The 12,586-nt window shown below is 33.1% G+C and overlaps 1 protein-coding gene across 2 annotated transcripts; it reads right to left on the reverse strand.

Moving 5' to 3' along the window:
- Positions 1–3,476: 3,476 nt before the first annotated feature.
- Positions 3,477–9,009, reverse strand: LOC143051774 (uncharacterized). 2 transcript variants are annotated; one of them, XM_076224699.1, is made up of 3 exons: positions 8,976–9,009; positions 5,734–6,153; positions 3,477–4,401 (listed from the first exon to the last, which is right to left on the reverse strand). In XM_076224699.1, exons 2-3 carry the CDS (start codon positions 6,146–6,148, stop codon positions 3,617–3,619), a joined length of 1,200 nt encoding a protein of 399 aa, XP_076080814.1. In that variant the 5' UTR covers positions 6,149–6,153; positions 8,976–9,009; the 3' UTR covers positions 3,477–3,616. The 2 variants fall into 2 exon arrangements, with proteins under 2 accessions (XP_076080814.1, XP_076080813.1); XM_076224698.1 differs by lacking the exon at positions 8,976–9,009 and adding an exon at positions 7,102–7,173.
- Positions 9,010–12,586: the final 3,577 nt, after the last annotated feature.

Consider the following 12,586-nt stretch of genomic DNA (forward strand, 5'->3'; position numbering starts at 1 on the left):
TGGGAATCTAGATTCGGTGTATAAATAATAAAGGCCTTAGGGGAACACAGTTTTAACAGAAAAGAGTATAATAAATATTTTACACAATTAAACCAAATAAGACAGTGTAAGACGAATGGACAAAAATGGCCTCAATATGCCACGAAGATCCATATGTAAGTAATTATCCCCTTGAGAATTCCGAACTGCTAGTCACGAGAGATACTTTAGAGCTATATAGAATGTACAGGTTTTTATAAAAGACGTAATCAATAAAAAAAAGTCCTATTGTTGGGTATACAGTTTAAAACAACCTTATATGGGTCGTTTTCAAAAAATGTCGAATTTTCAGTACACCCATGCTAACTTTTTTATTTCTAATGGAAATTTCAGTTGTAATGGTTTAAATGAAAGCTTGTCGGATTTGTGATTCAGAACATTAATAATAAACACACCTTTCATCTATTTTGATAAGATTAAACTGCATTTAAGACCCATTTTGGGGGTATTTGTCTGCGTACAGTGTCAGAAAAACACATTTCAAATGATTTTTTTGCGATTTTCTGATCGCCTTGATATCTGCAAAAGGGACTTTTTAAGAACGTTTAATATTACTCTAACGAAAAATCGTAGCTTCTATATCATTGTATGTAACATATTATCTACAAACTAAATTGAATCTGCGTACAGGAGGTTCATGTCTTTCCTGTTACCGCTACTTAAATCAGCCGTGAAATTATTCTCCCTATAAATATTGAATCAGTCAGTGTTGATCTCAAAAGTGCAAAGTAATCTTTACATTTAAAACGCCTCGTTTCTTGAACGACAGTGTAGAGAAAAGAAATTTCAAGACATTTAGTGAAAAAAAATATAGCGTACTTTTTTTCATGTCTATGCTGTTACCACCAATTTTGATTAAATACACCAAAAGTATACTTGTAAAAAGTGCAATGACGTGTTGGAAACCAAATTCACAATAGAAAAACATAATCACTTCACCAAAGGGAGTAGTTATTTCACAACAGCAATCAAAAACGAAGAAATTTGTCTATCCTGTTATGTCTATCCTGTTACTATGGTTGCTATGGTTACAGTAACAGGATAGACAATTGTAGACAAAAACGTCGTTAATTTTTTTATCTTAACATATAGGTGCAAAACGAATGAAATATTTCGTTGTTTGAAGTCATCTTAAGGTTATAACGTATTAATCTTCCCAATTAAGCATTCGCAGGTGCAATACTGATACCGGTAACAGGATAGACAAAAAGGTAACAGGATAGACTTTTATATAGTAATATATCAGAAACGTACGTTCCTGTTACCAATGAAATGTAGAGAAAAGTAAACTAACTTATGAGGGATTTACTTGATGTTGGGTTTATTTGAAAGGGTGAAAAAATGCCGAACAATATAAATTGCTATCTTAAACTTGCATTACTGGTGGTAATTTTTACAACCTTTGAAAACCAATTTTTAGAGGCATTTTTCAGTACAACCTGTTAAATTGGCAAATAATCTATTATATTACAGAATGAATATATATAGAAGTTTATTCTCTTGAAAACCATCTAATTGTCTACGTAAAACAAGCTTAACATTTTATCTAAACCTTTTCTTAATAACCCAAAATTTCTTTTGAAAATGGTAACAGGATAGACAAAATAATGTACCACCGATCAAAAAATGTTTCAACACATTTTTGTATGACATCATTAAGATTGCATCTTTTAATATGTTGTTCTTAAAGTACTGTTTGTTTTGATTTGCTTATGTAGAGGGTTGTTTGAATAAGTAACTTTTAATAATTTTTTCAATTTCAAAATTCGACATTTTTTGAAAATGACCCATATTTTAATTTCCGCTAACAAAACCTCCCCTAATTTTAACTAGTTCATTCTTCTTGCTGTTTGATTTTTTTTATCATTAAAGTGTAAATAAATGAAAGATTAAATAAAGCCTTTACTATTTGTTATTATGGCAAGTTTTATTTACAATCGTACAATTACTGTAAACTTAGTTTAAACATATTCATTAATAGTGGATTGCGAAACAAGTTATGGCAACTTAAATGAATCCCTTTCCACTCTGCGGGTGCAAGTGCTGCCTTGTAGCGGCATTTACCTTTAACTTAGAAACTTTCCGCGGATTCTTTTTTTTTCGCAATGAAGTCTACTTTCAGCAAATTTTGCAACAATTTCAATTCGCGATTTATATTACTATGTTTGTGTATTCACAATAAGATAAAGCAGATCAAAGTTTAGCATATTTGCAACTATTTTCCTTGCATCTAAAGATCCATTGTTATATCCTGTGGCTATTTTCTACTCTTTGGTCTAATTATTGTCCGAATTTTTGTGCATTTTTATCTTTATGAATATTGTTTTTTTAACTTCTCTGTAACTTTGTACAATTGTACCTACATATTTTTGTGAGAATAAACTATCTATCTATTTTCTCTTTGACACCCTTCGTTTCAACATTCTATTCTATGTTCGCGTTTAAAATATTTTCCTTTACTCAAAAGTCACGATAATAAATTGCTCTTACATGTAAAGTCACAATAGAAAGTTAATCAATGGTAAGGAAGAATACCGGTACATCCATTAAAAACATGTCCGGAAAAAAATCCTTTCGACCTTACCAGCCTTTTTGGAGTTACTACCCTCATACTGAGTATAAAATATGGTAGGCCTTTCGTTTCTGCTTGTCTGGTAATTTGAGATAACTTTCGGTTAGAACGATTTCAAATTTGAAATTATTGATTTCTCAGTGCATTCAACCAAATTATATCTTGCATTACCAGACAGGAAAAGAAAACGCAAGCCATTTTTGTGCACCATTATACAATTTGAACAAGTCATCAATCAAGATAAATATAAAATAAGAAACCACACGAAATAATTTCATGTATCCTAAGCGCTTTTTTTTTTTTTTTAGATCTACCTTCATCAGGAACGCTCAAAGCAGAATTCTTGAAAGCCAATGATGCATAAGGACAGAAGATGTTACAAATCTATAAACCAAATAGGACCCAAAAAAACTTGCCAAATCCATTTAAGACCAACTTTGCCTGAGGAAGTTGAAACCTTATAAGCTTCCGTATAAAATAAAGTCAACTTGATTTGGGTTTTGTTCGTCAAGTTGTCAGTACTACCCTGATTCTTGGGCATATTGAGCATAATTTATGATCTTCATCACTATATCTAAATTATCAATTTACTACTTAATATTTTAAAATTTTTATTTGTAAAAAATAAATTAACAAAAAATTATCAACAGGTTTGTTAAAACTAATAAATAATAACAAACTAAATTAAATATTCGTGAAATAGGGAGTCTTGTCTTGAGTGAAGGATATAGGATATTTTCCATATATCATTCATATTATCACATTTAAAATGCTGTTGAATTTTAAAACTCCATTGTAAAATATCTAATCATAAAAAAACCTACAAACATTTGAGATCATATCACGTACTTTGATGCCTAAACAAATATACGGTAGAGAAAAAAGCAATTTAAAATACGTTAAACCGCTAAACAAGGCTTAAAATATCAGAAAAGGGTAGCTTTTAAAAAAAGCTTGACTTATATCGTTGTCTTATATCTGTATAAATTGCTCATAAATAATATTTTATTTACATTCTTGAACATTAGACGACGCCTGGTCTTTTCTGTACATGCCACACCTTGTGAGCCGAGGACTTATTTTACAATTAGGAGAAAATGTTTTGTGGCTATCGGACACATCTTTCATTTCCAGATAATCACTGTCTGACGACGAACGATCCGACGACGAACTTTCTTTTTCATGTTGTTTGTCTGAAATTTGAAGTTTCTTTTTAATAGTTTCGGATATCTCAACTTCCGGTCGAACATAGTCATAGTCTTTTTCTTCACGTTCTTCGCTTTCTTCATGGTGATAATCTGTGACACTCGCTTCCGCTCGGAACAAGTCTAATATTATTGATATGCCATTAGAGGCATCATTTAAATGGAATTTGTGTGTTCCTTCAATTCCAGAGTCATGGCTAAAATACAATTCACCAGTATGTGTAAGATATAATTTCAATTCACCGTCAATATTTTCCTTCGAAAATGTTTGGACGATATTCCAGCGTGTTGGACACGCAACTTTACTGTCAACTTGAAACGATTCCGGGTCACGGGACTTTAGTTCGGACGGATCAAGATTAATAATCCCAAGTTTGATATGACACCGGCTTGGTTTATTTCTGTTTTCTGATATTGCTTTTGTTTGAATTGTTAAAGAATGTCCCGGTTTCAGTTTTTTGTTAAGACAGCACACCGCGGCGGGATTTTCCACGAGAAGTTTTACAGATCGTCTGTCTTCGTCTAAACATCGAATATTGCATCCGGTCACGTGATGAAAACATCTGTCATGAATAGTTTCTGAGTCTGAAAATGGAAAATGCAAAATACAAATGTAATGTCATTTATAAATCAAAGTATCTTTATTTACCATGGTTCAAACCAGTAAACATATTAAAACAAACGAGTCCTCAAACAGAACATTGCTGTTGATTTATGTATGCCGCTTAAACCCATATGGGTAAAATGTGCATTTATATTCAATGTAACAAACAGAAATTTGAAACTAATTTTTCAGATAAGAGTGAAGATTTGGTATCATTACAATGTTTAATCCCGTTGCAATTGTTTAAACCCGTCCCAAGTCAGGAATCTGATGCTTAGTAGTTGTCGTTTGTTGATTCGGTACATCCGTGTTTCTCGTTTCTCGATGTTATATAGCTTATACAGTTGGTTTTCCCGTTTGAATGGTTATACAGTTATACTTTTTGGGACCCTTTATAGCTTGCTGTTTGGCGTGACTTTAACCTATAATGCTTTACTTTTTTAAATTGTGACTTGGATAGAGAGTTGTCATACAATATTTTCTTATATCTATTTGAAGTCAGCTGAGAACAATTTAAATAAAAACAACCCCGCTGCCTAAAGGAAAACACCAAACAACAAAACCTAGTATGAAAACGAGTAAACTTGCTCTAGACATTGAACTCATCCCATTCTGACTTTTATTAACCCGACACCCCAAATAAAAAAAAAATGGAAACAACCAAACAACCAAAACTTTTTTATAATCTAATTTCGAATGATTTCAAATGCAAGAATGCTACTACCCAATTAATTCTAAAAGTAGATATAAAGTATCAAAAGTAAAGCCGTACTCTTAAAACTTATCTCATTTCGAATGATTTTAAATGCAAGAATGCTACTATCCAATTAATTCTAAACCTTAAAGGAGGTATAGACTATCAAAAGTATCACGTTCCACATAATGTGAATTATTTCGATGAATAGAAAACTGTTACAATGACGACACGGTAAAGGATATAAAATTATATTCTATATAATCAGTTCATACCCGTACTGACATCTCACATAGATGATCTAACCGGTAATATCTTATTACACAACTACCCACATCTTACTAATATTTAATCATTATTTGCATGATTCAGTTCGTTTTCGTCATTTATGAATATCAGTTTATACTTCGTTTTAAAATACCGTTGAAAATTCAAAATCTGATTTGAGAGAACGTCAATATTGCCATTTGATAAAGGAATTGTTTAGTTGAATGTTCCTTGGGGTTTGGTATTTTTGTTTTTTCTTTTCTTTTATTAATTCTATTTATCAAAAAAGCATATATGATAAAAAAAAATATCTTCCCCTGTTTGTTATTCTATAATAAAATTAGATACTTACGCAAAACAGCTATCATATCTCCAAATTTAATGTACAAAAACAACCAGACTTCGCTATTAATGTCAACGGTCTTTGTTCCATTATAAGATTCAAAACTTATACAATCCTTTCCGTCTTTTGTATCTGAAACTATATTAACGGCCCCTAGTCTTTTATGTACTTTAACTTCCGTTGCAACAATAATGTCACTTGTTAATGCTTTTCTCATGTTCGTTACCAACGCCGGATCACGTTTTATTATTCCAACATACGCATGTCCGGTCCCAGTAAGATCCAATTTCAGTTTAGAATTATGTCGTAATGGCTGACTAGAAAATGCAATTCCACCTGAATATTTGTGATTCCATGAAGCTTTTTGTTTTTCCTTAGAAAGTTCTATATTTTCTCCGCAATGGTGGGAGAAATGGACATCCATTTTGTCTGAAATATAAAATATGTGTTATAAAGAAATAAATCAAGCTACAAACAACTTACATGTAGTTTATCTTTTGTCTATTTTACAATATTACAGCTGTTAAAACATGTTTTGGGGTTGGTTTTTTTTGGTTCTTTTGTAACAATCAGAATTAGGCTGATCTTGTTTCTCTCCATGCAGCGGAATTCGTGAATATATCTTCCGAACAAAGATTTTTTTTGCGATTTAACGTATTCTTTCGGTGAACCAAAAGAAAACAAAAGAAGAATCATTTACACCATTTGAATTTTTCAAATGTACGACTTTCACATGAAAGGTTTTCTGTAAGTCAACCTATAATCATACAAATCTTAAAACAGTTGGTTTAAAAGTTGTGTTTTTTTTTATTCCCTAATAAAAATTGGAAATACAACTAAACATCTATTTTTTTAATTTAAAAACATATAAGATTTGTTGCATGATTTGAACATCAACATATTGGACGTTCTGATTGGTCCAACTAGGCGTCAGTTTAGTTTACTTCTTTGTACCATTGTATCTTTATGGTGTATGAGAAATAAAGAATCTTGAATCTTGTTTAGAGGAAGTTGAGATTTCGCAACGAAATTGAGAAGGAAGGAAGTAAAATTTATGAATGGTTCCATTGCCAGTAAAATATAAAGACACCAAATAAGAAGAAAAACAACATTTAAAGTGCATTTACAATGACGATATTTTTCTGTTGACCATCATGATTATGGAGTAGTTTTTAAAACGATTCCGGTCAAGTTAGATTAACTCGGACTGATGAGTGTTTAACGCTGAGCCAGTGCATATCACTTTATCACGGCGAAAATCCATATTAAATGAAAATCAACAAATACAAATTTAGAGTGATCGGTGGTCACTCTTTACAACTATGCAACTGATTAACAGTTCGAAATATACGGTTGATGCATAAAATCACAACATACTATTTGAATGTGGTTTGGTTAACATCCTTTCACAAAAAATAAACTTTGTTTTCATAACTCCATTCCAATACTTATACTGACATAAAGATATACAATCTTGCATTAAATATATACATACACGCCCACAAAAATGTATATTAAATGACATTATGTCATTGTGCATATTAAATACCTTTAGTTTCCTTTATTCTTATTTTAAACACTTCAAATTTTTTTACCTGTATTTTGTTATAATAAGATATTTGACAAATCTATTCTTCCCGGTACAAGGTGGGAGTTTAAATAGAAACCCTACACTGGGGAAATACCTAAACACGTTTTAATTCTATTTTTAGACTATAGTGTAACTACTGTGTAGGAATTGAGCATATATGTCAAATGTAGTTTTTTTTAAACTATTGATAATAAATACCACCAAACAATACTCATATGTGTGGGTATAGGTCAATAAGTAGGACTACAACATCAATCAATGGTTTAAAGTGCCAGCCTCAATGAAGCGCAATAGTGCTAAAAGTGGCGTTAAACACTAATCAATCAACCAATAAATCGATCAGTCAAACAATCAATCAAATTGAAAATAAACCTTAAGTGTTTATCCTTTTAACATATTTTGTTTAGTTTCAACTATTTCTCAAAGCATGTTTTCGTGTGCCTGAAGCTATTTGCAGCGATAATTAACAAAGTGTCTAGCCACAAGTCAAGGTCGGGTAAACCTATAGTGTAGACTCTGTTTACAAGTCAAGGTCGGGTAAACCTATTGTGTAGACTCTGTCCACAAGTCAAGGTCGGGGTCTAGCCACAAGTCAAGGTCGGGTAAACCTATTGTAGCCACAAGTCAAGGTCGGGGTCTAGCCACATGTCAAGGTCGGGTAAACCTATTGTGAAGACTCAGGGTCAATCTTAACAATCATAGGTTATTTGTGATATATCGTACAGGAGTTTGATGGTTGAAATTCAGAGGAATGCTGCTCCATCAGTTCGACAGTTTTAAGACCATCAGTTGAGGCTTACTCAGTGTGTAATATAATCGAGCGATCTCCGTTCTCCTCTCCATACATCAATTATTCATGGAAGGTTTTTTTTTCTCGATTGCATTTAGTAAACATGTGCCTTTTGTAGCTGACAATGCGGTATGGGCTTTGCTCATTGTTGAAGGCCGTACGGTGACCTAAAATTGTTAATTTCTGTGTTATTTTGGTTTCTTGTGGAGAGTTGTCTCATTGGCAATCATACCACATCTCCTTTTATTATATGAGTTGAAACTTACGCATTGTGCAAGAGAATAATCGAGCAATCCCCGTCTCCATCTCCGCAGATCATCGAATACATATGTGCAGGGGTGGGGTAGGGGGGTAAGGAGGATTGACACAGCCATGATGCTCATTTCCCATTCAATCAATTACGAGAGAGACACCCTTGTAGATTTCGAAAAAAGAGCAGGCTAATGCCGCAACAAGGCAGCACTCACACCCTCAACGTGGAAAGGAATAAACATAAGTTGCAAAACTTGTATCCCAACCAACTATAAATAAATATGTTTAAATTAAAAAACAATTCAACCGATGAGACAGCTATCCACCAAAGATCAAATGATGTGGATGTAAGCAATGATATAGGCAACCCTACGACATTCGACAATAAAGGAAAATCTAACCGTATAGTCGGCTATAAAAGGCCCCGAAATGAAAACAAATATGAAACGATTCGTTGAGAAAACTAACGGCCTGATAAATAACACAAAAATTTAAGAAAAACAAATATGACAGACATATTAATCCAACGACAAACACTGACCTAGAGGATCCTGACTTGAAACTGGCACAAATCGAAGACTATTTGGTATAGTTAATTATGAGTTTAACTGTGCATACCTTTACTGAGCTGTTAAGTCCTTCATTTTATAAACAAGTTAAGAAAGTGTACACTTAGATATATAATAATAAAATATTTTATGGTTGGCTTGATAAAATAATAAACCATTTCATGGTTGGCTGAATACACTTGGTTTACCTTAGAACAGACCGCAATTTTACATCGATTATTTTTTACAATAATTTATTAAATTCTTTGTGGTAATAAGCTGATCTCATTATGATACCCTGTCACGGATATTCTGACATTTCCGCTCTTTTTAATTATTTAAATATTTGGAAAGTATTTTTTTTGAATCATTTGAATTCTAAACAGTCATACTGTATTTTTTTCTCTCCGAAATATATATCCTGTATTTAATCATTTTAGGCCAGGCTAACGAATTTCTACGTGACTGTATATATATTTATATGTGTATTTCAATTATATTGTATACTTATTGTTTAAAAGTTTATATATGACAATGCATATTTAAATATGTTATTTTTTTCAAATACGTTTAAGTGTATTGCCCATTTTCCTTTATTATTTTTTCTAGCACCCACTTATTCTCTTTTCATTATTTTCTAGACCCTTCCGTCTATTCTATTTTAAGCCCACTATTTCTTTAACTTGGCCCACTATATTCGTTCTACTGTAAAACCGTCCAGACTCTCAAAAACTAAATGTTCTATCAATATTTTATGTCCGATACTCCAATTGCATCAGCCAACGGTTTGATTCATTCCTGCCAGAGCCTACATTCAGAATGAGTACAGTACCATTTACAGACATAAATGCTCTTCCGTCTTATTAGTTAAAAGATTGTTCGTGTTAACGGTTTGAATCATTCCTGCCAGAGCTTAAATTCAGAAGGAGTACAGTACCATTTACAGACATAAATGCTCTTCCGTCTTATTGGTTAAAAGATTGTTCGTGTTAACGGTTTGATTCATTCCTGCCAGAGCTTAAATTCAGAAGGAGTACAGTACCATTTACAGACATAAATGCTCTTCCGTCTTATTGGTTAAAAGATTGTTCGTGTTAACGGTTTGATTCATTCCTGCCAGGGCTTAAATTCAGGATGAGTACAGTACTATTTACAGACATAAATGCTCTTCCGTCTTATTGGTTAAAAGATTGTTCGTGTTAACGGTTTGATTCATTCCTGCCAGAGCTTAAATTCAGAATGAGTACAGTACCATTTACAGACATAAATGCTCTCCCGTCTTAATGGTTAAAAGATTGTTCGTGTTAACGGTTTGATTCATTCCTGCCAGAGCTTAAATTCAGAATGAGTACAGTACTATTTACAGACATAAATGCTCTTCCGTCTTATTGGTTAAAAGATTGTTCGTGTTAACGGTTTGATTCATTCCTGCCAGAGCTTAAATTCAGAATGAGTACAGTACCATTTACAGACATAAATGCTCTTCCGTCTTATTGGTTAAAAGATTGTTCGTGTTAACGGTTTGATTCATTCCTGCCAGAGGTTAAATTCAGAAGGAGTACAGTACTATTTACAGACATAAATGCTCTTCCGTCTTATTGGTTAAAAGATTGTTCGTGTTAACGGTTTGATTCATTCCTGCCAGAGCTTAAATTCAGAATGAGTACAGTACCATTTACAGACATAAATGCTCTTCCGTCTTATTGGTTAAAAGATTGTTCGTGTTAACGGTTTGATTCATTCCTACCAGAGCTTAAATTCAGAATGAGTACAGTACTATTTACAGACATAAATGCTCTTCCGTCTTATTGGTTAAAAGATTGTTCGTGTTAACGGTTTGATTCATTCCTGTCAGAGCTTAAATTCAGAATGAGTACAGTACTATTTACAGACATAAATGCTCTTCCGTCTTATTGGTTAAAAGATTGTTCGTGTTAACGGTTTGATTCATTCCTGCCAGAGCTTAAATTCAGAATGAGTACAGTACCATTTACAGACATAAATACTCTTCCGTCTTATTGGTTAAAAGATTGTTCGTGTTAACGGTTTGATTCATTCCTGCCAGAGCTTAAATTCAGAATGAGTACAGTTCCATTTACAGACATAAATGCTCTTTCGTCTTATTGGTTAAAAGATTGTTCGTGTTAACGCTTTGATTCATTCCTGCCAGAGCTTAAATTCAGAATGAGTACAGTACTACTTTCAGACATAAATGCTCTTCCGTCTTATTGGTTAATAGAGGGTTCTGTGTTTTAAGTCAGTTTCAGCACTACATTGTATTGGCTATATCGTGGAAGTCCGTTTTTATTGGCAGAGGCAGCCGGATAGCATGGAGAAAACCCATTAGTCTCAACTCGGCCGATTTCGTACCATCATCTAACGAGAGAGCGTAGCGAATTCTACCAAGGATTGTCGAATGGGAGAGAACCATCGTTATTCTGTTGGATAAATGACAATCAACAAGCACGAAGCTAAAGTTCTTTATCTGGTTTTAAAATTCTTTTCTTTTATTTTTTTCTTTTATTTTATTTAGAACTTCAGAAAAAGAACAAATGGGCCAAGTATAAAACTAGGGAAAATAGCGCAAAATTTAAGAGAACAGAATTGTGTAACTGGTTAGCTTGATTTTCATTTTTACAATCGCCTGGTTCCTCCTGGACTCGAACCTAGGACTGCCGTGTTACAAGGTAGCGCATTAATCGACTGAGTTAAAAATAAAAGTACTTGCCTAAGTATCTACTAATTAAGAGAAGCAATCCCGTCATACTTCAACACTTCCTGCCTCATTCCAAATCTCAATATACACGAAAAGGGGGTCCTGATTCCGAAATCCCTGGCTTAAAACCATGAAATCCGGAGGTCCCGAATTTAAAGAATTCCCGGAGACCCGAAAGGATCAATCCCGAAATCCCGAGCTTAAAAACATCCGATCCCGACGTCCCGAAAAATGTCCTGCCCAACCTCTCCCCCCACCCCCCCCCCCCCAAATACATGGTTATTGAAATAAGTATAATTTTAATTTTAGAACAACCCTTTACCCTATCAGGCTCTTGACAACCAGGCTAACTCAAATTCGCGTATGTTAGCATAAAGCTAAGCTCCCTCTGTTTCGTATCTTACGTATGCATATATTTTAATAATATTTACATGTTTACGTCAAGTGATGAGATGATCCAATACACTGACGTGATATCGATTTGATTATGTTGACATAAACTAGATATACAATTTTTATCAGCTCTCTCCAAAAATTTATTGTGTCTTTCAATGCAAACTTATTATCATCCTATCTGTAAAGACTTATAGTATCATTACAATGTAAATATTTATTAGTTGTCTTTAAGCCTTGAAGTATGTCATACATGTATTATGACGCGAAGAGGATTGTCATGTAGAATATTTGAAGAGAATGTACCCCTCAATATATATATTCGAATGCAAAAATAATGACACATGGTTTGAATAGTGCTATAATCATAAGTCTCATCGATCCCTTAAAGAAATTCGATACTTCCAACTTAGCTAAAGATGAACATGTTTCATTTATTTGAAGGGCTTAGTTTAACCAAGTTTAACTTTACCTGCATAAGAAGGCATACAAAAAGATAAACGAAAGGAGATTTACATGTTTGCAAGCTCTCAATTCTTCCACAACTTTGGACTTTCAAAGAGTTTTTTTAA

This window comes from Mytilus galloprovincialis, chromosome 11 (assembly GCF_965363235.1).
Source record: "Mytilus galloprovincialis chromosome 11, xbMytGall1.hap1.1, whole genome shotgun sequence".
NCBI lineage: Eukaryota > Metazoa > Mollusca > Bivalvia > Mytilida > Mytilidae > Mytilus > Mytilus galloprovincialis.